This window comes from Balaenoptera physalus, assembly GCF_965194825.1.
Source record: "Balaenoptera physalus genome assembly, chromosome: 19".
In the NCBI taxonomy this organism is placed as follows: domain Eukaryota; kingdom Metazoa; phylum Chordata; class Mammalia; order Artiodactyla; family Balaenopteridae; genus Balaenoptera; species Balaenoptera physalus.
The window spans coordinates 60,907,038-60,934,559 of NC_138900.1; the positions used below are offsets into that span (position 1 = coordinate 60,907,038).

The 27,522-nt window shown below is 40.2% G+C and overlaps 2 protein-coding genes and 1 long non-coding RNA gene across 4 annotated transcripts in view; 1 reads left to right on the top strand and 2 right to left on the bottom strand.

Annotated features, from left to right (window-relative positions):
• LOC309649266 (uncharacterized protein C16orf46 homolog) overlaps positions 1 to 7,871 on the bottom strand; it is a 30,519-nt gene extending 22,648 nt beyond the window's left edge. Inside the window, exon 1 of one of the 2 annotated variants that reach the window (XM_082439094.1) lies at positions 7,631 to 7,871. The gene's annotated coding sequence lies outside the window, so the exon portion shown is untranslated. Of the gene's footprint in view, positions 1 to 6,761; positions 7,464 to 7,630 lie in introns of those variants that run through there. The other variant, XM_082439097.1, reaches the window with a different exon arrangement.
• Positions 7,872 to 7,945: 74 nt separating this feature from the next.
• LOC309649340 lies at positions 7,946 to 27,514 on the top strand. Its single transcript, XR_014257035.1, has 4 exons — positions 7,946 to 8,058; positions 23,028 to 23,135; positions 23,503 to 23,801; positions 27,462 to 27,514. It is a non-coding gene; the product is annotated as an uncharacterized lncRNA (long non-coding RNA).
• GCSH (glycine cleavage system protein H) lies at positions 11,244 to 24,177 on the bottom strand. Its single transcript, XM_082439238.1, has 5 exons — positions 23,872 to 24,177; positions 20,316 to 20,395; positions 19,096 to 19,159; positions 14,178 to 14,309; positions 11,244 to 13,299 (listed from the first exon to the last, which is right to left on the bottom strand). Exons 1-5 carry the CDS (start codon positions 24,017 to 24,019, stop codon positions 13,202 to 13,204), a joined length of 522 nt encoding a protein of 173 aa, XP_082295364.1. The 5' UTR covers positions 24,020 to 24,177; the 3' UTR covers positions 11,244 to 13,201.
• Positions 27,515 to 27,522: the final 8 nt, after the last annotated feature.

Genomic DNA, 27,522 nt, shown 5'->3' on the forward strand with positions numbered 1-27,522 from the left:
CGATATGGCTTAAGCTGTCAGGTTCTTTTTGGAAAAGGTTGCCCTGGCAGCCTTACCAGGGTACACTTCAGTCTGACATGGTCACTGTCTGTTAGCCTCAGCTACCTAGTATTAGTCAAGATAGTCAAGGTTATCCTGCAATAACAGGCAATCCCAGGGGTTTTTTTGCCAGTGGTAAAAAACAACATAAATTTATTTCTAACTCATGCTACATGTCCACTGTATGATGTTTTGGACTCTGCTCCACATTAACCTCACTCTGGAACTTGAACTGATGGAGACACCATCCTGGGAAACCGTAGCCAACTGCGATGGCAGAATGTGATGGCAAACATGGGGAATCACTGGCTCTGAGATGTTTCTGCCTAGAAGTAACTCATATGACTTCAGTCCCCATGTGATTAACTGGAACAAGTTACAAGGTACTGCTTCACTTCAAGGAGAAGTGGAGATAATACTTCCTCCTCTATCTCCAGAAGGAAAAGGAAGCCAGATTTTGGTGACCAGTAATAATGTCTTGGTTCCACACTGGTCTGGTATCATCACAGGTGAGATACAAAGCAAATGACCTTTAAGGACTATAAATATCGCTACCTAAAATGTAGACATTTGTGGTCTTTGAAAATAGAGTCCAGGGCCCCTGGAAATGGGAAGTCCTAGATCCTGGGAAGATAGGACTATAACGTTAAAATTATTTTCTTAAAACTGTTTTCAATTTTCTGGATTCAAAAATGTATGTGAAAATACAAAGGCCCAAGAATAGATAGACAATCTCAAAGAAGAAGTTGGAGGAATAACTGCTGAATATCAAGATATGAATCTAGAGCAGGATTTATTATAGATATTAACAAACTGGTTTTAAAATTTATTAGGAAATGTAAAAGGAACTATAATAGCTAAAACAATTATGAAAATTAAGAACAAAATGGAGGAATCACATTACCCAGTTTAAAAAATTACCATAAAACTACAGGAATCAGTATGGTATTGGTGAATGCAGAGACAAACAGATCAACGGGCCAGAATAAGGGGTTCAAAAATATACCCACATAAACATGGCCAATTGATTTTTGACAAGGATGCAAAAAAAATTAAGTGCAGAAAGAACAGTCTTTCAACAAGACTGTTGCAATAATTGGCCATTCATATGCAAAAAAATTAACTCAAAATGGATCATAGATTTAAATATAAACCATAAAGCTATATAACTTTTAGAAGAAAATACAGAAAATCTTTAAGAACTGGGGTTAGGCAAAGTGTTCTAGACATGACACCAAAAGCATGATCCATAAAATAAATAAATAAATAAATAAATTGGTAAACTGGTCCTTATTAAAATTATGAACTTTCACTCTGCCAAAGGCTCTGTGGGAGAATGAAAAGAGACAAGCTACAGACTGGGAGAAAATATTTGCAAATCGCTTATTTGATAAAGGACTTCTATCCAGAATATGTAAAGAACTCTGCAAACTCAATAGTAAGAAAATAACAACAAATAGAAAATTGAAAAATTAATTTTGCCAAATACAAGATGGACAAAACACTTGAACAGACACTTCACCAAAGAGGATATAATAAGCACCTACTTCTTAGAGGGACAAGGGGCATTCAGCCACCCAAGATTGAGCAATAACAGGTCTGTGATGCCTAGCTCAGTGTGTGCCTACCCTATGCCGGCAGACGCGGGTAACCTGTTGAACCCCATTTGTGATGGGGATCAGGGATTGCAATTATTCTCCATGAAAAAAAAAAAAAGAACATAAAAAGACATTCGACATCATTAACCATTAGGGAAATGCAAATTAAAACCACGTATTAAAATGGCTAAAATTAAAAATATTGACCCAGCAATCCCACTACTGGGGATATACCGAAGCAACCTAAGTGTCCATTGACAGATGAATGGATAAAGAAGATGTGGCACATATATACAATGGAATATTGCTCAGCCATAAAAAGAAGCGAAATTTGAGTTATTTGTAGTGAGGTGGGTGGACCTAGAGTCTGTCATACAGAGTGAAGTAAGTCAGAAAGAGAAAAACAAATACCATATGCTAACACATATATATGGAATCTAAAAAAAAAAAAAATGGTTCTGAAGAAACTAGGGGCAGGACAGGAATAAAGAGGCAGATGTCGAGAATGGACTCAAGGACGTGGGGAGGGGGAAGGGTAAGCTGGGATGAAGTGAGAGAGTGGCATGGACATATATACACTACCAAATGTAAAATAGCTAGCTAGTGGGAAGCAGCCGCATAGCACAGGGAGATTAGCTCGGTGCTTTGTGACCACCTAGAGGTGTGGGATAGGGAGGGTGGGAGGGAGACACAAGAGGGAGGGGATATGGGGATATATGTATATGTACAGCTGATTCACTTTGTTATAAAGCAGAAACTAATACACAATTGTAAAGCAATTATACTCCAATAAAGATGTTAAAAAATATATATATATTGACAATACCAACTGTTGGCAAGGACAGCAGCAACTGGAATTCTCATACATTGCTGGTAGAAATGCAAAATGGTAAAGCCCCTCTAGAAAACAATCTGGCAGTTTCTTATAAAGGGAGACATACACTCACCAAACTACACAGCAATCCTACTCTTGATTACTATTCTAGAGAAATTAAAACTTATATTCACACAAAATCTGTACATGAGTATTTATAGCAACTCTGTTCATAATCGCCTCAAACTCGAAACACCCCAAATATCCTTCAATAGGTGAACAGGTAAACAAACTGGTATACACATACAATGGACCACTACTCAGCAATAAGAAGAAACAAACTCTCTATATATACTGACATGGATGAATCTCAAAGGCATTATGCTGAGTGAAGCCAGTCTTTTTCAAAAAATTGTACTGCATGCTCTACAGTATACAGGAGTGTATACTCTATATGACATTCTCAAAAAGACAGAACTATAGCAATGGTAGACAGATTGGTGTCTATATATATGTTAAAATTCATAGAACTTTACACAAAAAGTCAATTGAGATAGCAGAACATAACCAAAATTTTGGTAAAGGTTAAAAAAAACCTGTTGATAAAGTGTAAAATGTCGATGGTAGGAGAGTAAATGGGTATACTTTGGAAAAGAGTTTGGCATTAAAGATGAAAATTTACATTAAAAAATAACTCATGAGAGCTCTTTATAAACTATGTATAACTATGAGACATTATTCTTATATAAGTGTTACATTAATCATTGGATCTGAGGCTCAAATTGGAAGTGTACATTTTTATTAGTTGGGCCCTTTGTTGTAAATGACAGAATCCTCATTCATTTTTTTTTTTTTTAATCTCATACTCCTAATTTGTCTCTTGATTGTAACCACAAGTTTTTTTTTTTCAAAACAAACAACTTTTTATTGAAGTATAATTGATTTAAAATGCTGTGTTATTTTCAGGTTTACAGCAAAGTGATTTTATATATATATTCCTTTTCAGATTCTTTTCCATTACAGGTTATTACAAGACATTGAATATAGTTCCCTGTGCCATAAAGTAGGTTCTTGTTGTTTATCTATTTTATGTATTCCTCATTGGTTTTTAATAACAAAATTATCAGAAGTTATTAGGTAGCCTACAAAATCTTCAGGGGAAGAGTGGGTCAGAAAGCCAGACTTTGAAGCTATAAAGTCAGGAAAAATTTGTTCCTGGAACTATTTGTTCAAAATATGTAACTGACTCAGCTTTCAGAAATAGGACACTTGGGACTGGATTCCAAAGCTCTGCCACCCCAGCCCCAAAGCATCAAATGCCTCTGCCACCATCACGACTATTTTCTTTCACCCCTTTGCAAACGACCACTTCTTCCTGTTATTCACTTCTCAATGCATGTATTGCGAGGGTGCATCTAATTGGTGGAACCTAGGTCACATGCCAGAATCCTTGCTACAAGGTAGTAAAGGGGTCTTGAGTTTTCTGTCCTGCCTCAAAGAGGGTACTCATAATACGGTATATGTTACCAAAATGTAAAGATGCTGGTCTGCGAACAATTTCTACCATAGCATTGCAGAGTCAGTCTTATTTCTCAGGAAACTAGTTGAAGAAAGATAAGCTTGAGGAAAGGAAGGACAACTAACGCTTGCCAAGTGTTTGATATCATTACAATATTAGAATAGGCAGAAGCTGAATTGCCTTTTACGACCTAGCCTTATAAGTCACATCGTTTCACTTTTGCTGGACTCAGCTGGTTGACCAGCCACTGAGGTCATCCCACACACAAGAGGAGGGGACACCCACACTCCACTTCTCCACGGGAGAAGGATCAAAGAATCTGCAGACATGTTTTTCTGACTCTAAAGTCCATGCATGCTTTTCTTCATGATATTGTGTGGAAATTCTTGTTCCTGGGAATCCAATGCCAATCAGAAAGCAGCAGTCTGATGGTTCTGGCGGTATGAGACTCTCTGTCTAGCCACATTGAGAAGGGCGCAAGGGGTATCCATACCTGGTCCCTGTCTTTATTGCTCTTTATTAGAGATCACAGTCTATTCAGAATGCTTCAACTCCACTCTAGGTGGGAAGGGACAGCTCAAAATGACTCAGTCAAATGTGCACGTTATTACTAATCAATACAAGCCACCAGCTGTCTGTGATCAAGGTTGGAAGAATGCCAGAAAAGAAAATATAATGGCTGGAGGGGAATGGAAATCATTATATTGAAAATGAACGATTCCGAGACAAAGATGACATACAAGAAACACTGGCTTCAACTCAGCTAAATAAAAATAAAAGTCAACATATATTTATATCTGGTACCTATACTAAACCTCTGAAAGAGAGTAACTCATATTTACTGATTATTAGTATAATTTTATTAATGAGAAAACATACGGGAAGGTTGGGAGAATTTCCGTGGTCACTGTGAGAAAGTTAGTTCTCCCAAAAGAGCCACTGTCTTTCCCTACATTGCAGCCTCTCTTACAGTTGTGTTAGAGCCCTGTGACTTAGTCTAGCCAGCAGAACGAGTGGAACTGATTATATCACTTCCTGGATGAGACAGTTAAGAGGTGAAGTGCCCCTTCAGTTCTCTCTTCTCCTCCCACTATGACCTTGGAAGTCACACGTTGAGTTGGTAGCATCACAAAATGAAGGAAGCCTGGATCCCGAGTCACAGCTTTGGGGAGAAGCCCCCATAAGCACTCACCAGACTATGCATGAATGATAACGCACTTGATGAGTCAAGCCATTGAGATTTTAGGATCTGCCTGTTACTGCAGCAGAGCCTGACCTCTACCGATGAACACAGTCACTGAGATTGCTAGTGTCAACTGAAATTCCAAGGCCAGACCTTTCTGATTCTAGCGCTGATTCGTTTAGCTATTACACCTGAAGCAAAAGAAGAAACTAGCTATAACATAGTTTTTAAAATAACTGGATGAAGAGTGACATATTAAAGGGACTAGAGTGCTATTTAATCCTGTAAGTTATCACTATTGTATATAAAGCTACATAATGATAGAAAACAAGAACTAGCTTCAGGTATGAAAGAAAAATAAATGTAGTTTTTCTGTGAAAAAAATACCCCCCAAAAGCGTATTTCAGCACTATAGAAAGGAAAAGATTTCTATAGGTATTCTACCGGGCAAAGCCAGGCTGGTACATATCATAAAGTCAGAGTAAAAGATGAATATTACAGATTGAAAGTATCAGAATACAAGCTCCATTCTTTGGAAGACCAAGAGTGTACTTGAATCAATTAAAAGATAAAATTCTGATTAGAGGTAGAACTAATAGTGTATAAGTGTGATTTATGTTCACGGAGAGAAACTGGGAAAATAAAAAACCTCTTGCAGTAGCTTTTCTACAATACTCCTGAAAGATAATGTAGTAAATTAAATTCTGCCAATCCTCCCTCCACAAGGTTTCCCATCCTAATCCCTGGGACTATGAATATGATGCGCTATAACATCCATGAATAAGGTATATTACGTGGCAAAGGGGACTTTATAGATGTAATTATGGTTGCTAATCAGTTGACCCGAAGATAGGGAAATTATCTTGGTGTATCGGGGTGGGCCTAATCTAATGATATGAGCCCTTTAAAAGCAGAGAGTTTTCTCTGGCTAGCCTCAGGAGCAGCAGCAGAAGTCAGAGACTGAAAGCACGAGAGGAATTTGAGGCACCTTACTGTCTTTGAAGAGTGCCGACACTCTTCTCTCTTTCTTTTCGCCATCATCTTTGCCACATATTCGCTATCACCTGTCCATGCAGTCAGACTACAAATGCCTTACCCTCTATTCCTATACCTAGTTGACATGTTCTTAATCAATTAATGATGAAGGGAATGTTAATGGGCCAGAAGAGGTGAAAAGCCCAGAGTGTTGAAGTCAAAAGCAGGTTGTTTCTGTCAAAAGCAGGCTGTGATGACCTCAAAACTCCTTACCCCCTCCCTGGCTCTACGCCATGCCCACACACCTACCCCCACTTTCCTAGAAGTTTCAGGTTTCAAAGAATCTTGAATCTATGTCAGAATTCCAGCCAGGGAAAGTCGGGTTTCTGGCAGCCTCACTTGGAATTCTGAATGGATATTCCTGTGGATCCTTATCAACCAACATGTGTTGAATGAAGAAAATCAAAGAATACAAACACTCTTAGCCATGATGGAAGTTAAGTTTCTTACTGCAGAGCTAAGTTTTATGCATATGAACTGGTTAAATAGGTCTTGAAGATTGGCCTGGGCATGCTGATCACTGGCAATATAGCTTCTAAAGGAAAATGACACTGGGACCCCGACCTAACTTACCGTCTGGGAACACAACTTGGCAGTTGAAACTTCGCCTCAGAGGTTGCACCACCCCATTCGAACAATTTGTTCACATTTTCAAGAGTATAAATTTTATCTCCCCATGTTCATGATCTGTGCTTTATGCTTCTTATACACCTACAGAGCACAGCAGCTTTGATTATTCACAGAATGATTCCTAGGACAGCAGTTTCTACAACCATCGCTCCCTATCGGAACATTTCTACTCCAATCCCAGTCTCCAACTCTTCTGCTTTTTCCAGTCACATTCATTACTCACTAAGTGCCTATTAGATGCCTAGCACTGGTAGTAAAATGGTAAAGCAACGCCCGTCTTCCCAGCTCTCACACAGCATACAATGTACAGGAAAGTTCAAGTCTTCAAACACACACTCACTCCACCTGTGGCTCCTGAAGCCCAGGCAGTTGACACCTGGCTCCTCTCTTTCCTCTAGCAGCCCTCCCGCTCCCCCACAGGCCCCTCCCCTTCTTCCACGATCCTTCTTTCTTCCTCATCTAGCTCCTCCCCTTCCTCCAGCAGTTCCTACCTTGCCGCAAAAGATGCTCCCCTCCTATTTTTTTTGAATTTTTGAATTTTATTTTATTTTTTATACAGCAGGTTCTTATTAGTTATCGACTTTATACATATTAGTGTATATATGTCAATCCCAATTTCCCAATCCCCTTCTTTCAATAGCTATGCCCTCCAGCAAGGTGCCCCCGCTTGCCCCACAAGCCTCACCCCTTTCTCCATTGGCTCCTCCCTCACAGGGCTCCGCCCTTTCAATGGCTCCTCCCACTGCCCCACCCATTCCGTGCCCTCCTCCCCAGGCCCTGCCCACTCCTATTCCAGCCCGGGCCCGCCCTACCTCTCCTTTTTGCCTCTCTGCCTCAGAAGGCAGCTTCCTTCCGAACTGGGCAGGGGGTCTCGCTCTGCCGCCCGTGGAGTGGTCTGGGGACTTGCCCCGGAGGCGCAGAAGCGGCTGCCGCCGCTCACACCCTCCTGTGGGGGCCAGCGGGGTCCAAGGCCCCCGGGCAGCTTAGTCCCCGCCGGCGGGCAACAGCGACAGTTGCCCTGGGTTACGGACGCGCTGGGGGCGGGGCGGTAGGCGGGCCTGCGGGGGATTCTCAGTGGAAGTGACGTATACGCGCCACGCGCAACAAAGCTGAGCGCGGGAAGCGACGCCGACTGACCGCGGTGGGCGCGTGCTCCCGGCAGGCTGTGCGCGGCCGTGAATCTTCCCCCCGCGCGTGAGGAGGTCACCACCGCTGAGAGCGCGGGAGGCCGCCTCGCGAGGTACCGTGTAGCCTTAAGTGCCGGTCAGGGAAACCCACCGAGGGGTTGGGTGCCCGTCGGACCCTGGAGTTAGAAAGTGAGGGCTTTGGGACCAGCTTCCCCTCAGAGACCCAGGACCTCTCCCTCCTCACTGCTGCCCTTGGCGCGGATGGTTCTGTGATGGGGGGTGGCTAGCAGCGTCCCTGGCCTCTACCCCCTAGATGCCAGGCGACTGAAAATGTCCCCAGACTTTGCCCACTGTCCCCCAATCGCCCCTCCCCCATAAGGACTGTGCCAGGGTGGTGCAGGCCAGTAGGTCTTTAAGGCGCCATCCCCTGTCGTGTAGCAGAGCAGCCTGTGAAGTGGGCATTGGCATCTTTTATACAAATGTAGAAAAGTAGCCCCACGTTGCTAAATCAGCTGAGGAACTCGTTGAAGACAGTGAAATGTCACCCTCTCCTCCCCTCCCAGCTTTGGTGCTGGTATTTTCGAGCATCCCAAGGTGCAGCCAGGGGTGGGAACCTGTGCCCGGAGTCAGGCATTCGTAGTAGAACCCAGCTCAGGTCTGGTTCCAAAGCCCTTGTGCTTTCTGGTTTTAAAAGAGTGAATATTTCTGCTGGAGAAAAATATCCTAAGCCTTTTATACCCCTGTGATTAAAAGCCATTTGGAGGGACTTCCCTGGCGTTCCAATGTTTAAGACTTTGCCTTCCAATGTAGGGGGTGTGGGTTCGATACCTGGTTGGGGAGCTAAGATCCCACCTGCCTCCAGGACAAAAAACCAAAACATAAAACAGAAGCAATATTGTAACAAATTCAATGAAGACTTTAAAAAGGGTCCCCGTAAGAAAAAAATCTAAAAAAAAAAAAAAAGCCATTTGGAAAGATAGATATGTATTACTGTTTTTTTACAGAAGGTATAGTATTAATTAGAAAGCCTGTCAATACTATGGAAAGACTTTTTTTTATGATATATAGATTACATTATTCTAAGAGGTTAGAATGAAGTACTTTTCTAGACTATGACTACTTTTTAAGGTATTCTTTGCCTAAAAATACACACTTTGGGATTGTTTGTATTTCACAACCTGGAATTAACAGTATGCCTGCATACTTCTAAAAAGAATTGTACATAAACTGCATATCTCATTCCACTTTTTTTGTGTGTTAAAACACAAAATTTTCTATCATAATTTTTTTTGGCTGTGCCACGCGACTTGTGTGATCTCAGTTCCCTGACCAGGGATTGAACCTGGGCTCCAGCAGTGAAAGCCCAGAATCCTAACCACTGGGCCACCAGGAAATTCCCAATCACAAACTTTAAAGGATGTACCATCTAGATGATCATAAATGTTGGCATTTTAAAATGCACATCACTCTTAAAAGTACTGAAGGAAATCTAAATTTAATAGCAATTTGAGACCCATAAACATCTATTTAAAAATACATGCATAAACTAAAAAATTGAAAATTTTCTTTTGCTTTTTCTCCCTAAATTCATAATTATATTTCTATTCTACTTTCTCCACAGAATTTCATTCTAACATATATATATGATCAAAAACTTTTGAGTAATCTATCCTGTTTCTGTGCAACACAAAAATATAATTTGAAAATGAAATTTAAAAATTTTTCATAATACTGTAAGTCTACATTTGTTTCCAGATTTAGAATTACCTTTATTTCTACTCACTTGGCAAATAAAGGAATATATTCCATGCGTTCATAAATAGTAAACAAAAGAATGTTACTGAAAGTGTATAGAATGAAAGAGATGGGGCTGTCCCTCCCCTCATGCCAATTCATGTATCTATGGGTAAATATTACATATTGCTAGAATGAGACAGATTCAGTCCCAATTTTATAGTTTTTTTCATAGATGTAAGCTGAGTGAGATACCTTGTTCATAGGAAGATGCACATGAAGGGGTTTTGTCATTGCAGTGTCTCTTAACTTTTTAAACTCCTTTCCACACTAGAAATCACCTAGTAAGCAACAAAAATTTTTTAAATTATCACCTGACAGTTTGGTTAGGAAGAACCTCCTTCAGTTCTGTTGAAAATAGAAAATTTGAAACCACCTGACTAGCAGGATTTGTTAGCCAAGTCATTAAAGCTATGTTCTCAGTTTCTGGGAAGTATACCAAAAGTCTTAACTAAGATTTACTAAATAACTGGTAAACTTCTTGACTGAAAGCACATTCTCCCAAGTACACGTGGAAGTGGAAGATCTGGCAAATGATTTGCTTCACACTAATTTTGCCTGCATACCCGTTTTAAACGGGCTTCTAATCACTGTTGAAGCTTAGCAGGTAAAAGACTGATAGCAGGGGTAAGCTGGGACGAAGTGAGAGAGTGGCACGGACATATATACACTACCAAATGGAAAATAGATAGCTAGTGGGAAGCAGCCGCATAGCACAGGGAGATCAGCTCAGTGCTTTGTGACACCTAGAGGAGTGGGATAGGGAGGGTGGGAGGGAGACACAAGAGGGAGGGGATGTGGGAGTATATGTATACATACAGCTGATTCACTTTGTTATACAGCAGAAACTAACACACCATTGTAAAGCAATTATACTCCAATAAAGATGTTAAAAAAAAAAAAAAAGCCTGATAACATGACTGAGCAGAAACTTAAAGGGACGAGTGTTTGGCTAGTCATGTTTATAAAAAGCCAAAGTAGAGATGGAATCAAGATACAAAAGCTCTAGTAGAAAAAGATCTCAGAGTTGGCAAAGGGGTGTTTTAAAAACCCCAAGATGGGGGCAGGAGGTATACAGAAACTACTTTCCGCTCAATTTTGAACCTAAATCTACTTTCTAAAAGGAAAAAAAAAAAAAAAAGACTGATGGGATAGTTAATAGTAAAGCCATGTTGCTGAGAAAAAAGAGTTTAATCACTGAGAAAGATGATTAGGTCTGAAATAATAGAGATTGTTGAGAAGTAATGAAGGCACAGTTATAGTTAGCGTAATTTTAAAAACTGAAGGTGGGTGGTACTCGGACATTTTCACAGCCCCACAAAAGTTGCAGAAATTCAGAAAAATTCAGAAATTGATTTGCTTGAGAGTTGATCTGAAATACCAGTCTCATTTTCATACTAGCATGCCTGTACAGAGAGCCCTCTAGTGGTTTCTTTATTAAAACTTAAAACTTAGTGTTTTTAAAAACACTTCCAAAAAAAACAAAAAACAAAAAAACAAAACAAAACACTTCCAGGGTTACCTGTTCCATTTCTTGAATTTTAAATTATTAGATAGCATTATTCAAAACCTATATTAAGCTCCTCTATTAAGACCAAAACCATTCAAAGGAATATGAGGTCTGAGAAATTGAATTCTCTGATTTAGTCCATTTGGAGGGCCATTCAACACCTATGATTTTCAGCAGCACTAAAATAGAAGCGAAGGTTGAATTGGCTCTGTATTCTAAACAGTGAAAAAGAGCAAGTTGTCATAAAGTTTTGTTCTTTGATCCTCCCGCCTGCCAGATTCCCATTTAAATATATTTTTGGCCACGTTAACGCGTCTTGTGGGATATTAGTTCCCTGACTAGGGATTGAACCTGGGCCCTGGCAATGAAAGCACCTAACCACCGGACCGCCAGGGAATTCCCTTAAGTATTATCATAGTAACTTACATTTGCTAAGGAACTGATGAAGAGTGAGCCAGGAAATGTGAAAATCCTAACCATATCCTCTTATCCTCTCCATCACCTTATCTGTGAAATGGTGGTAGTTATGGATATGCCCTACCTAGCTCTGGCTATTGTGGTAAAGATGAAAGAAAGTAATATATGAGAGTACCTTTAAAACAAGATTTATTTAGATTTAAATGAGCAATTATTACTCATCCCTATTTCCAAAGCAGACAGTCAAATTAATTAAACTGATTAATAATAGACACAGCTCAGCAGTGATAATGGCCACTGGCACAGTCCTGGAAAGAATGCATTCTTTATGCAGAGGAACAGGAAAGACTTGTATGTTATTTACCTACCTACGTACTCTATGTTATTTGCTCTTTATTTACCAGAAGATAGTAGTGTCTACATACTTCCCTTTTCCTCTAGTAACTGGGAAAATGGTAGAAGTTTGTTCTTGCTGTGTGTGTGTATAAGTATATATATGTGTGTGTGTGTATACTTATGTATGTTCTATCCCCTGCCCCAAATATCAGCATACTACAGTACTACCATTGGCTTAATTAGAAAGTATGCTATGTTGGCCACTGTGTCCACTTCTATCCCCATTACTTAAGTAGAAACCTTATGTTAATGTGGTTTAGCTTTCTTAAGGATGTCATGTGCTATGCTGATCAAAATTTCACCTCTCCTTGTTTTTACTCTCTTCTAATTGGCATGATAGAAAAACAAAGTCAATGATTTCTTTTATGTTAAAGATAACCAAAAAATAGTACTTGATGCTATCAGGCAATTAGATCTTTGCTTAAGAAAACCAAGATTTGTGACAAAAAGGAAACATTTTCTTGGAACCTTTCATCGCTAGGGCTTAAAATTCCTTTTTAAAAAATAACTTTCCGTAAGTTAAAATTAGCATCTTTACAAACACTAGCGGAGTCACTAAATGAAATATTAACGGCAAAACAAAAAACACGATTAATTAAGAAGTTGAATATTTTATTATTAAACTGTTTCTTATTTTCCTGCAAGGCTGTTGCTTCACTGTATAAAAATAGCACCAGCAAACACAGTATATTGCAAAATTAAGATAGTAATGTTCTTCACCGGACACTATACAACTAACAAACTTTTCTCCACTGTCATTTCTTTCCAGTGGCAAGTTCATTGAGTATTTTGACCCAAATCCAGGGATGGCTGTAAGCAAGTTACAATATTATATAAGGTTAAGATAGCAATGTTATCCTTGAATTACATAATTTTTATAACTAGTTTTACCACAGATAATTTCAGGAATTCTGAGTATTATAACTGGAGACTAGCCTAAAAATCACAGGGTGTTGTGAAAAAGATGCATAGTGTTTATCTGAAATCATTAGGAAGTTAAGGGGTATTTTCTTCAGGCAACATTGTTTCAAGTAGTTTCTTTTGCTAAAAGTTGCTTTTTAAAAATCTATCCACCACTAATTTAAGACAACTATGCTAGATTAAGTTGTTTCAAACTAGTTTATTTAGGGGTTCCATTTTTACTCCTCAATAGATTTTATGTATTTCTCATATGCTTCTTCACTCATTAGTTCATCTAGTTCTGAAGGGTTACTGAGTGTCATCTTGATCAGCCAACCTGGAACCAAAAAAAAATATCTTATATTCCAAATCACCTTTTTAAAGAGAAAGTCAAATTCATTCAAAATGTAAATTCTGAGTGCCTCAAAATTAACCTAGTATTCTTTACATAAATCACTCATTATTTGTTCAAAGAGCTTTACATTTTAGCCTTAAGAATTATATTAATATTCCTTACATATCATAACTGAAAAGAACCAGAAGAAATTCTACCATAATGGATTAAGAACTTCTAGGTTGTAATAAGCATCAACAACTTTACATACGGATCCAAATACACAAGGCCAGGTATACCTTTAACAAAAGGAACACCAACACTGTAACTACTTAGATTAATGGCATTACGAAGCTTTAGTAGAGAGAAGAAGTAGGTGATAGGAAACAGAGAACTACAACCTAATGCTAATTTTGCATCTTGTTGGCTGTGTGACCTTAGCAGAGAAATCCTTTGGGGCCTCAATTCATCTACAAAATGGAAAAAATTGCTGCTAGCTTACCTTACTACATTATTATGAAGATGAAAATGTGAGAAAACTGAAAATTAATGTAATAAATGTTATTCTATTACCACCTACATCACACAATGTGATTAGACGCTTTATGACTGAAGAGGTAAACACTTTGAAGTGTTTACAATGAGTCTACAACTATGATACTAAGAACCCTATAAAATAAGGCAATGCTTTTATTGACAGAGATTTTAAACATAACTTTATATATTCAGCTAAACTGTTTTCCCTTTTTAAAGCAGAATATCTCTATTTAGTACCAAGAAGTGCAAAAAGAAGTCATCATCAGCTAAAGATTGCTTTAAATTCTAGATTAAATGTTAACTGCAGCAAACAATCCTTAACAAAATTTCTAGCAACAACTTACCATCTTCATAACAAGATTTGTTGACAAGTCCTGGATTTTCTGCTAGAGCTTCATTAATTTCAGTTACTTCTCCTGATAGAGGAGAATAGAGTTCACTAGCAGCTTTCACACTTTCCAAAGCACCAAATTCCTCTAAATTGAGAAAATTAAAGAAAATATTAAATGTCAAGTTAGTGACCCCAAAATACAAAATATGGAGAAGTGATCACCTCTAATACAGTAATGATAAAAGCCCTAAATATCTTTAATTAAAATAAAACCATAGGTTTTGTCATGCAAGATCTTCATTTATACTGTCTGTAGCCTGAAAACATGGCCCCATCCGAAGAGCACAATGTAACTAGAACACAAGTAGAAAACCACAGTCTGATTTGCTAAAGGGGTCAGAGGATGGAGTATGGACCCCCAAAGGTGGCTGGAAATTGAGGGCTGAAATTCTAGAAAGAAGGGAGCCATAGTTTAGAGAAAAAGTAGTCAGTATAAAGATCTCAAAATGATCCACAGACCCACATGTTGGAATTAGCAGAGAACCTTAAAATAGCTACTGTAAGTATGTTCAAAGACCAAGAAAAACAAAAACAAAAAACTAGTGAGTGAATATATGGGGAAATACTTGCAAAGAAATGATAATTTTTAAAATGGACATTCTAGAACTCGAAAGTATAATATCTAAAATAAAACATTCACTAGATGGCATTAACAGTAGACTGGATACTGTGCAGAAGGGTCAGTGAACATGAAGATCATCTGAAACTAACCAATCTGAAGAAGAGTTTGAAAAGAAAAAAAAAGACTGAAAAATTAACAGAGCCCTGGGATTTCCCTGGTGGCGCAGTGGTTAAGAATCCGCCTGCCAATGCAGGGGACATGGGTTTGAGCCCTGGTCTGGGAAGATCCCACATGCCACGGAGCAACTAAGCCCATAGGCCACAACTACCGAGCCTGCGCTCTAGAGCCTGCGAGCCACAACTACTGAGCCTATGTGCCACAACTACTGAAGCCCGCGTGCCTAGAGCCCGTGCTCTGCAACAACAGAAGCCACCGCAATGAGAAGCCTGCGCACTGCAACGAAGAGTAGCCCCCGGTCGCCACAACTAGAGAAAGCTTGCATGCAGCAACGAAGACCCAACCAGCCAAAAATAAAAATTAATTAATTAATTAATTTAAAAAACAAAACAAAACAAAAAAAACAGAGCCCTGCTCACCTACAGGACAAAATCAAGTGATCTGAACTGAATGTGATGAATACAATACACCAAAGTTTGTGGGGGTAGAGCTAAAATAGTGCTTAGAAGGAAATAATATCTTTAGGCGTTATTTAGAAAGAACATCTTAAAATCAATGACCTGGCTTCTAAAGACACTAGAAAATGAACAAAAGCAGTCAGTTTATGGAAAGGAGGCAACGTCAGAAAGAAGGTATGACACTGGTGATTTTTTTAAAATGACTTTTAGCCTTGAAGAAAGGACACTGATCTGTGCCAGGTGGAGCAGCCAAAATTCTGAAAGAAAATCTCAGTCTTACTGGTTTAAAGGACTAGGAGACAAGAGTTTGGGGCCACCATAGCTACTGGAAAGTGAGCTGGGAAATCTCATTAAGGATAGAGATGAAAAGGAGAGCCCCAAATTCTGTCTATGAATTCTGTCCAGGTCTCTGAATGATCCCTGGATCATATGTGCACGGGGCAGACTCCAAGTGTCCTAGATAAGGCTAGAAGGATCAGACTAAGATTTTAGCTGCCACTCACCACAAGGGAGACAGCATTTTACAGTATGGATAAAAAAAGTCCAGTAAAAAAACCTGAAAACCAACAAAACCAGAAGTTTCCAGAAGCTAGAAAAAGCAAATTAAATCTAAGTAAGTTGGAGGAAGAAAATAAAGATATGAAAGAACAAATGAAATGGAAAATAAGAGAAAATTTAACATAGTAGAAATTTGGTTCTTTCAAAAGATTGATAAATTTGATAAAGAGCTAGCAGACTGATTGAGAAGAGAAAATTACCACCAATATGAAGGAATGAAAAAGGAGTCCTTACTACAGATCGTATGGGTATAAAAGGATAATAAATGAAAAATATGAGCATCTTTATGCTGAATATAACATGAAATGGAAAAATTTCTCAAAACCAATGTAATATAGAAAATCTGAATATATATTAAAGAAATTTGTATCAAAAACCTTCCTACAAAGGAATCTGGCTCATATTCCACCAGTTAATTCTATCAAACAATTAAAGAAGAAACAACACTAATCTTGCACATTCTTTCAGAAAAAGAAAAGAGGTGGGAATATTTCTAAACTTATTCTATGAGGTCAATATAACAGATTCCAAAATTTGACAAAGCCATTATAAGAAATGACCAATATCTCTCATGAACATAATGTACAAATTAGCAAATCAAATCCAGCAGTATGTTTTTTAGAGAAAATTTTTAATTTTTGTATCATGACTACCAGGAATGCAAGGTTGGTTAAACATTCAAAAGTGAATCACCATTCATCACATTAACAAAAAAACCCTTCGATCATGTCAATAGATGGAGAAAATGAATCTGATAAAAATTCAACATCCACAAATGATAATTCTCAGCAAACTAGATATAGAAAGGAACTGCTTCATCTGATAATGGGCATCTATGAAAAACTCCACAGCTAAATATCATACCTAATGATGAAATACTGTATCTCTGCAAACCTTGGTATGGGCCAGAGTTGCTCACTTTCTCAGTTCACAATGCCCTTAGTGTCTCAGTAAGGTTTTGTGGTAATCTCTAGACCAAAACAAATACCTAACACTTCAATTTATTAAGAGGTCAGGTCCAAACTACTTAGTAAGTTTTTATATCCTAACAACTGAGTAGCGGTTTGAAAAAATTAACACACATAAATTGAACAAAAAAGATATTTCATTTTTAATTACAATTTACAGATATAAATTATGTGTCTGTTGCATACTGTATTAAGTTCTCCATCAGGGAATCAGGTCACATCAATCATTGCCGTACCTGATGTTCCATGCCAATTGTGCAGTACTTGCTTCAAAGACACATTACCCAAAGTAATATAGTAAAATCCAACATTGAAATTGTTACCTCCATTGTTTATTAGTTTGTGCTGTGTCCAACAGATGTTAAAAATTAAAAATACCCCACAGCACCTCATGGCACTGGGGTATATAGTCTGGGAACTACGAAGATGGACAAAGATTTCTTAGAGAAGACAATGTTCCATACATAAATATGACAAAATATTCATAAAATACATTTCTGAAAAAGGATTTGTATCTAGAATTTAAAATGATGCCTAAGAATCAATGGTAAAAAGATAACCCAAGTAAAAGACTAGAGACTTCACAAAAAAAGATGTGAGTGGCAAAAAGCACTTGGAAAGGTGAACAATAATCTGTCCTAGGGAAATGCAAGTTAAAACCACAATGAAATATGCAGCACCTGGAACTCTTTCATACTGTTGGTGAGAGTGTAAAATGGTATAACCTCTTTGGCAAACACGATGGGACTTAGCAGCATAAAAAAGCAAAATACTGATCACTCAATATGAATGAATCTCAAAATTATGATATTAGACAAATGAAGCCAGACATAATACATATTGTCTGATTCCTTTTAAATGAAGTTAAAGAATAGGCAAAACTAATCTATGGTGACAGAAATCAGAGAAGTGGTTGTATATTGAGAAGAGTTTTGATTGGCAAGGTTTACACAGCTGTCAAAACTCTTTGGCTTATACAAATAAGATCCATGCATTTTCACTGTATGTAAAGTTTATATCACTTTAAAAAACACCTTTAGCAGAAAGTGTAAAGAAAGCATTCATTAGTTTAAGGGTATTACTCAACATATTTAGATTAACAGAATTTTTTCTATAATAGAAGCACAAAAAGTAGGTTCATGCTCCTCACCTGCTATAAAGAGATGTTCAGAAATTTCTGATCTGCTTGAGAACAGCAGAGTGCACACACAGTAAATAAAACATGATTAAAGAAAACAGATACTTAAATTCTGTAGGGCTATCTTATATATGTCAGGGAACCCATGAATAATAATATACGTGGTTCCACTGACTGATGTTTATCAAGCACTAATCTTATGCTGGATATTATGCTAATTTCATTTAATCCTTACAACTACTCTATGAGGTAAGTATTATTATCCCAACTTACAGATGAAACCTACATTAACTCATCTCTCCCAAATCACACAGCTGATATGTTGAGAGGCCAAGATTTAAAACCAGCTTCTGACTCATAAACCCATGTCCTATCCTGATATTCTTTACTGCCTCCAAAGAAAGACAGATTTTATTTTTTAAACTTCAGAGACTTCAGCTATATTATACTGTATCTACGTGTGGCGGGGAGGGTGCTAAGAGCCATTTCCCTCTACTTCCTGCCTTCCATTGTAAGGTCTGAAAATGCTCATTATTCTCCTCCTCATCATTCCTTACAGTTAGGCATGGCAATGCGACCCAGACTTGGCTAAATTGATAAAAGAAAAGGTGATCTGAGAGATTTCTGGTTGAGATATTTGTTCCCGATAAAGAGACAAAGAGAGCCTGTCCTTCTCTTCCTACTTTTGGATATTGTCATTGAGAACATGATGCTTGAAGGTTCTGCTGCCATTCTGTGACCTCTGACATGCTGAGGCAGAAAAAGTACCTGAGAGGTTGTGTCCTTGATAATCTTCACTGAGCCACTGAGTCAATCCTGTATCCACCTATTTCCAAGATTGCTTGTATAAGATGTAATAAACCCCTGTTGGTTGATCTACTCTTATTTAAGTTTTCTGTTACTTGAGGAAAAAGCACTCTAAATGATCCTGGGTACAAACAAGTTATTATGCAAGATAAAGAAAATTCATGGCATGAATCATGACATACCAAGATGAGAAAAACACTCACCTTGTTTGTTCAATTTTGTCCCAACTTCAGGCAGACTACAGTAAACAACATCTCCCAAAGCTTCCTTTAAAAAACAAAAACACCAAACCTCTAAGAAATCAAATTAAACCTAGTAAATAGGAACAAGCCAAACACTGAATCCCTTTAATTCAGACAGTACATACTTCACACTTGAGGGGCCAAATTCTTTGGTTTTTCTTATAACCCTTTAAAAATGCAAAATTATTCTTACCTCAGGATCTGCAAGAACACAGGCCACTAGCTGGATTTCCCAGAGGTGGCAGTGACCCCGTCACAAACCATATGCCCCCTAAAAGATTACTAGCTCCTCTAAGAACAAACACACTTTGTGCTTTTCCACCTCTGCAATTTTACTGAGGCCATTTCCCCTACTGCATCTGCTGACTAATAAGTAGTGATCTCTCCATCAGGTGAGTGGGTTACAATGCCTTGTACTACTCAAGTCATCCATCACGTAACGTTTTGTATGTCATTTTCCGTGTAGCTGATTCCCCCTCATAAACTCCAGGAGGGGAGGACAATACTTATGCAATATTTCACAAAGCATTCTGTACTGCGCCCCAGTAGGTACACAGATATGCCAATGAAGATATAGTTGTCATTGATTCTCAGTACCTGAGATCGCAACATTTCTGAAGAATACTGTATACTTCCATCAGTTAATATCCACCGCCCCTTCTCCCCACCCCACCCAGAGATCCAGTTGAAAATCAGTGATGCATGCTGCTATTTGACTTCTCAAGTTTTCTTTTACACAATATCTCAATATGGGATCAGTGGCGATAAGGGAATTAGTAGAGACAAACTCTAAATAAAAGGTTTATCTTTGTGTAATCTGTGCCAATCTAGGTGTTCCCTCTTCAAGTCCCAAGATCATGTGTGTATCATTGTTATCCACAAAACACTGTCAACACTCCAGCCCTTTTGCTTGCTCTGCTTTTTTCCTTAACTGCCCCAACATGAAACAAACATTTCTCTCTTGACTTTAATTTTTAATTTTAAGTGTTAACCTTTCAATATCTCTAAAAACACTATACACTGCCCTAACTAAACTATGTTTTACTTTTTCCATCTATGACTGATGTTCTTCTAAGGGCCCAAAATAATACTAAGGCGCAGAATAAACAATTTTTAAAAGGTAAAGCAATCCAATTTAGGCAAGAGCAGACTGAATTAAATATTTCAAGACAATCCGATACCTGTGCAAAATTGCTGATTCCCACTGTTCCAACACCGTTTTCTGTTGTTACCCATTCATGTTTGTCTGTGAATTTACGACCTGAAATAGAAAACCAGTATTTCAGAAAAGCAGTGGCATCACTTCTTAAAAAGCATTTTTTTACATATCAATGCTGTCAAAAGGCAGGACCTTCCCAGTATTTGTGTTTGACTTATCGGCATTGCCATTCAACAGTATACTGCCCAGGACAAAACAGATCATGTGAGACGACACATCTCAACAGTGGTATCATTTAGGCAAAGATGGCTTGATGTGAACACCTTTGCATCTTTTGGAGATTTGATTATTTGCCCTTCACATTACTCAGTCTAAATCACACACACACACACAAATTTTGGAGCACATTTCAAATATATATTTATCTATTACTGGTCTGTCATACAAAGGAAGTGTGTCCCTCTGAAGAAAAGAGTGATGAGGTTTTGGGAGGCGCATGAAGACTGCTCATAAATGATTTAACCTAAAAAATTATGTGCCTCTTTAGGGAGAGCTGTGTGGAATCTTAACAGGAATAAAACTGACCCGGAACAATTATAACTTGACTAAGTTCTTGATTCCACCTTAAATGAATTCAAGTCTGCCCTTGAGGAAAGTGGCTACCATCATTTAAAGAAGCAAACTATACGATCAGAACTCAATAGTCACCTCAGAGCTAAGACATTAACTGGTAGAAAGGCAGCCTCTGCTCGACATTCACTGGACAGGTTAGCCCTTGGCTTTATGAGCTGCTTCTCTTCAAATACACGGATGGCCAAAATACTCAAGGATTCTTGGAAGAAAGACCTACCAAAGGTTGAGTGATGTGAAAAAAATTACTTACGATTTAATGTCAAAAGTACTTGCTTAAAATAAACATTTTTTTAAAAAAAACTTACCTTCTTAAATATATATCACATTCTGAAGTGAAGTAGTATTTTTCCAAAAATACTACGTCGGAAGTTAATAAGAAAATGGCTCGTTAATTTCAATACTGTTTTACAATAAGCATTGCTGGTTCACTCTTACCCCTTACCCAAAAGATAACTGTACTTAAAACAACATTAAACTGCCTTGATTACACAGCTCTGATACACAGCAGAGTGTAAATAAAGAGTATTTCTTTTCCTCCCAATCATTAAAAAACTTTAATATCATACTCCTCAGTGGAAGAGGTTGCAAAATCTGCCACAAAGTAACTTGCTTTGCTTCACTCCACTTCAAATTACTAAATGCTTCAGGTCAACGTGTGTTTCCCTAAGAAAGCATGTTTGTACTTAGTGTTCTGACTGCAACCCATTCTCCCCACCGCCTTTTCTTGACTTTCAGATCTCAATTTAGAAGCTCTGCCTGCCAGATAGATGCCTTATGCAGCCCTCCCAAGCCTGGGTTCCTGGGCCGTCCAACCTGCTCCCACAGCACTCTGCACCACTCCCCCACCCCGTTCCCCCCACACACTCACAGCACTTAACAGGCTACAGTTTCCCCCAGGCAGTAGACCAAGTACAAAGCAAGCAAGAGCAGGCTTTATCTCATCTGTATTCCCAGTTAAAAACACAGTGCTTGGCATATAATAAGCACTCAAAAGCTGGAGTGAAGTAATTTTTTTTTTTTTTAAGTTTAAGAGGATGCTCAGCAAAACATCTAATATATAGTTATTTGTCTACAGGACTCAATTCTCCCTAACATTCTGTCACAACTCTAAAACTGGCAGTTTAAATCTAATATACCTTTTAAAAGTTAAGGACTGGACAACCATAAACATATGACTTCTCTGGAATTACTGTCCTGACTTTGGTCTTGCCATCTTACCTAACTGTAAAGATAATCTCAGGAGTAAGAGTGCTCTCACATTCAATCTAGCAACTGAGCAACCACAAGTTTAGAGGAAAAGGCAGAAACATTGCTAAGCTAAATGCACCTAGGTCCACTTGACTTCAAAGGCCATAAGTCTTTGTCTAGGCCACGCAATTTAGGCAAAAGACGATGATTCGTACAATTCTCCTTTAACCCTTGGCCCAACAGGAAAAAAGGGAACAGGAGATTAGGTAAATAATTACTTTTCTTCTGAGTCTTGTAAAACATGGGTTTTGGCCCCCCCAAAATCAGGTGTGTTGAGTAATTTATGAGAAGTTTGCATTCTCCTCCCTTCAAAATCACTGAGTCAAAATATATTAACATTTGATCAATTTTCTGCTATTTATTTGATTCTATACACTAAATAAGAAGTAACATTTATCAAGTACTTACTATGCGTCAAGCTATATGTACAGCAGTTACATTATTTCATTTCATCCAACAAATCTGTAAGGTAGGGATTATCATTTCCATTTTTCTGATTACGGAAACAGACTCAGAGAAGTTAAGTGACTACCCAAGATGTCACAGCTCCTAAGAGGTGGAGTGAAAATTTGGAACTCGGTCTCTTTAGTATTAAAAACCTAGGTGTTCAACCACATCATGGGTATTGATATCCTGGGCAATATTTAACTAGATAACAGGAAAATGCAAAAAGCTAGTGATAGTGTAACAATGAATAACCAAAATACATAGGTTTGAAATTCAGTTCTTATCTGAGAAATGCTCTTCCCTTGAAATGTGGCACAGAGCTGAGAGATTATAATGGGTGGGTGGGGTGGGGAGGAGGTAAGCTTCATTATGTTTGACTTTGGACTAAACCTATCAACTTTTCTAGTCCCAAACAGGTTTCTAAAACAACGAACTTAATGAGACAACAGCCACCGCAGACCTGCGCTCTGTCAGCAAGAAGCCTGAGTTCTCGGAGGTGCAGTTAGTGTCTCAGGTATTGGTGCATGAAGTAAAATGGTTTTTCCTCTGCGGTAACGTGTGCTAAAGTAGGACAGATGGCCAAGACATTTACGGGCAGGTCTCCCTGTTAACTTCAAGTCCATGTAAGTAAGGCCTCGTTTCAGCCCAACACACATTCACGACTCGATATAGACTTTAGTAGAACGTCTTCTGTGGAGTCCAGTAGAGTTTATCTCACTGCTTTAGGAAATAGCTGTCTCCAACGTTATGCCAGCTTTAGCTGGTAAAAATCTAGACCCAGTGCTTTAAATTTCAATACATGCTCTTGCTTTACTTTTACTTCAGAATTCAGTGACGATCCGTGTAGCAAAGTAAAGCCTATTATTTGTCTTCACTCTTAGGGTCCACGATGCTCACAAATGCTAGAAACCTAAGGTCAGGAAGGAGCTCAGCGACGCTCGCCCGGGTCTCCAGCAGCGAGCGGCCGACGCTCCTGCCGGAAGCAGCCGGGACACGGCGGCCGCGCGTGTTCTCCAGGCCTCCCCGCCCCCCTCCCCCCGCCTCCGAACCCGCAGGACAAAGACTGCGGGGTCGTCCAAGTCACTCAGGGAGTAGCGGCCTCGCAACACGGGATCCCAGCAACTAAGCGTGCGCAGGGGTCGCCTCCCTTGACCGGGGCGACCAGAGGCGGGGACCCGAGGTAAGGATCGAGGCCCCAGCCCCTTCCCCCGAGTCAGCTTGGCTCGCCCCACGTGCCCGCCCGCACTTACCGGACAGCAGAGCGGGGCCGGTGCGCAGCGCCCGGACGGCGCCCGCCCGCAGTCCCCAGGGCCGCGGCGGGCAGGGCGCGTTGGGCGCAGAGATGGCGCGCAGGCTGCAGATCGCGGCCCGCACGCTGCGCGCCACTCGCAGCGCCATGTTCGCAGGGGTGCAAAGGGTCTCCGCACAGCATCTAGAGCACCCCTGGCCGGAGGGGGCGGGGCAGGGAGGGGGCGGCCCCGGGCCGGAGCAAGCCGGAGCGAGCTGGCTGGACCGGCGCGCAGGGGCGGGGCCCCGGGAGGGGCGGGGCCTGATGGGGTGGCACGCGGGAGGGGCGTGACACTCGGAACGCCCTGTGGCCCGGAAGGGGCTGCAGCGAGGGGCGGGGACTAGTACGGGGGCGAACCGGGCCGCCCGTCAGGGGCGGGGCCTCCCGGGAGGGGTGGAGCCACGCCGTCAGGCGTTGCTTCTGGGCGAGTGAAAGCGCTAGGTCAGGTCGTCTTGCCTCCGCGACCCAGCGGGGCGGTGAAATGGGCTCCAGGCAGGGGTGGTACTGCTGGGCCAGCGCATTCCAGTGCCCTTGGGCCTTGGGGAAGGCAGGGTGCTCCCAGTTTTGTTAAAAGATTAGGTCCCACCCTTCTACGAGGATCAAGGTCACCCAGAGCAGGATTCATAGTAGGTCCAAACAATCATGCCAGCCAAAGATGGTTATTGGGCATTGGCCAAAGTCTCGGTGACACAAATGCAGTTTCTCTTTGACTTTTTGAAATATTGAAAACAGTCCAGGAACACACTTTATTACTTTACAGATCCCAAAAGGCCCACGGTCGCCAAAGAGGGGACAGACAGAATCATGAAACTCATAGAGGGGCAAGGACTTGTTCAAGGGGTAGGAGTGGCTTCTTGGTGGAGTCTGGACTGCAGGAGCAATCAAAAGGCAGAGAGTTGAGACCCAGCATGATCAGGTCCTTACTTAAGCAGGAGACATGTCCCACCCAATCCAAGGAGGCAAAATAATTAGGTTCGAGGAAAGATCTCACCTTTAACATGGATTTTATGTAGTGGGCATGAATCAGCAAAGAAACGCGGGAGTGAAAAACACTTCAATCTCTACACCTTCAGTATTACAGGATGAGTACCTTGAAGTGTGTGTGTGTGTGTGAGTGTTTGTGTTTGGGAGACCCAAATGTTGCAGTGAGTTTCTGCCTCATTTATAAAATTGGGGATGTGGGCACATGTGTGTGGTGGCTTGCAAGGGCTGTTGTGCTCCGTTTTCCTCTGAGTAAATCATAGCCACTTAGTGAGCCCTTGTTATGTGCTGGGACTGTGCAGATATTATCTTTATAATCTTCTCCAAACCCCTTCTGGTAGGTATTATACTCATTTTGTAGATGAAGAGCTGGAGACTCAGAAAGTTTAACTAACTTTCCCAGGAGTGGAATGAGGAAGGCATTTTATGGCTTAAGCAGTTACTAGGTGGCAGTAGCAGAACTTGCCCTCTAGTCTGATTCACAATCAACTGCTCTTAAGCTCTGTTCTACTTGCCACTGTTTGGGATGCTGACTGGCTCAGTGGTCTGTGGTCTACTCTAAACTCCAGATCTTGGCTGGTTTCCATAATGTCAATGTTCTGTTTTCATTGTTTTGTCACAAGCCACTGCAGCATAATGCAAGCCATGCCCTAAAATATTTATTTCTAGCTTCACTAACTCATTTGGTATGAAGAACAAGATCACAGATCGATGTGTGGGCTATGTCATGGGCCCTTACGCCAAAGCAATAGGAAGTGTGTCTTTTTTTTTTTTTTATGTAACAAGCATTGTGGATTAAAAAAAATTTTTTTTTTCATCTGATTATCTTTGTAACATCCATGGCTTGAAATGTGAAAGGTCATCTCATTGCACAGTTGGTACAGGCACCTGATAATGCAGGTGGTCATTTCTTTCAGGTGTCTCAGGGGGGCCTGCTCATCTCTTTGAGCATATATATTTTTCTCTCTCACAACAAGAAATTTCTAATTTGATATTTATAGTCAACAGAAAAGTGGAGAGTGGATGGGAAAGATGGGAAAGAGAAGTGAAGAATTTATAACTTCTCTAGATCTTTAAAAGGATCTCTATCCTTAAAAGGATATTTAAGCTCTCATCCAGATAGAAGGCTGGCAGTAGTTCAGCTTCACGGATAAACTAGCTGTTTAAGGACCTCATCAAGTGTGCATGTTCCTCTCATCTTTCTGCTCTGCCATCTTCAGATTGTTCCCCATGGTCTCAAGGTAGCTGTCAGAGTTCCAGCAGTCTTAGACCAGACAATGTCCAGCACTAGAGCCCATCTCTTTTGATTAGCAAACTGACCTTTCCCTGAAGTGTCCTAGAGACCTCTTTTCATTTTTCATGGCCAGACTGGGTCATGTGGCCACCCTAAACAGCTCATTGTCAAGGGCTATTGCTAAGACAAATCAAGATTTACTTTGAGGTGGCCACAGGGTCACCTTACCATGAGTCATGTGGGGTAGGGGTAGGGGCTACCTGAACAAATTGGGATTCTGATAGCAAGGAGGGAAGCATGGAATGGATTTGGGGCAGGCTACCTAGAGTATCTGCTACAATGGGTGTGTAAGGAGGAGAGAAAAGACAGGGTGAATTGGAGAGGATTCGTGAGGTGCTTCTCCTGCATAGGAGAGGGGAAATGTGCACTTATCCACACAGTCACCTGGAAGACTTTTATTATCTAGGTCTGTGGTCCTTAGAATTTAAAGCATGTTTATCAAGTCTGACTGCACATTGGAATCATCTGGGGGGGCTTAAAAAATATTGATGCCTGGGACCCATAGATTCTGATCAATTGGGATGAAGTCTGGGGTTTCTAGCGTGTAGCCAATATTGAGAACCACTGGTGTAGATCAATGATTCCCAGAGTATTGCCTAAGGAACACTAGCCCTGATTGAAGTGCTTCAATACTAGAAGCCACGGTCATAGGGGTTTGGGAATCATTACACACTTTATTGCTCACATTCATCTCATCCCAGAAGATTCACAGTGCACATTTAGCATATTAAAAGCTCTAACAATTCCCATGCTACAGAACTTGTGTATCCAGTGTTTCCCACATTTGATCTAGAAACATTTGGGGGAGGATGACACCTGCCATGAGTTGAATTGTGGCCCCTAAAGAGATAGGTTGAAGTCCCAGCCCCCATACTGGGAAGAAGGCCACGTGGCAACAGAGGCAGAGGTTAGAATGATGCATCTACAAGCCAAGGAACGCCAAGGATTGCTGGCACACGCTAGAAGCTAAAAGAGAGCCTTCCAAGGGAACACGGCCCTGTTGACACCTTGATTTTGGACTTCTATCTTCCAGAACTGTGGAGCAATAAATTTCTGTTGTTTTAAGCTACCCGGTTTGTGGTACTTTGTTCTGGCAGCCTTAGCAAACTAATATGACACCCATTAGCATCTCCTGGACACAGTTTGGGAAACCCTGAACTAGAATCATTCAAAGGCAACTCCTGACTGACCAAGAAGATGAAATAATTAGTCTGTAGAGGGGATTTCCCACCCCCACCCCCTCCCCGAACTCCAGACAATATTTGTTTTATTTCTAGGAGAAAATATATTTGAACAAACAGTCTATGACAGTGGTGACAACTGTATGGAGGTATGTAT

What these genes read in the sequence shown, in the direction of transcription:
- GCSH (XM_082439238.1), bottom strand. Translation starts at nt 24,019, where the DNA reads ATGGCGCTGCGAGTGGCGCGCAGCGTGCGGGCCGCGATCTGCAGCCTG. An exon ending in GACAAAATTGAACAAACAAG is followed by an intron (nt 14,310 to 19,095) that starts GTGAGTGTTTTT and finishes TTCTCAATTTAG; the next exon opens with AGGAATTTGGTGCTTTGGAA. An exon ending in CAAATCTTGTTATGAAGATG is followed by an intron (nt 13,300 to 14,177) that starts GTAAGTTGTTGC and finishes TTTTGGTTCCAG; the next exon opens with GTTGGCTGATCAAGATGACA.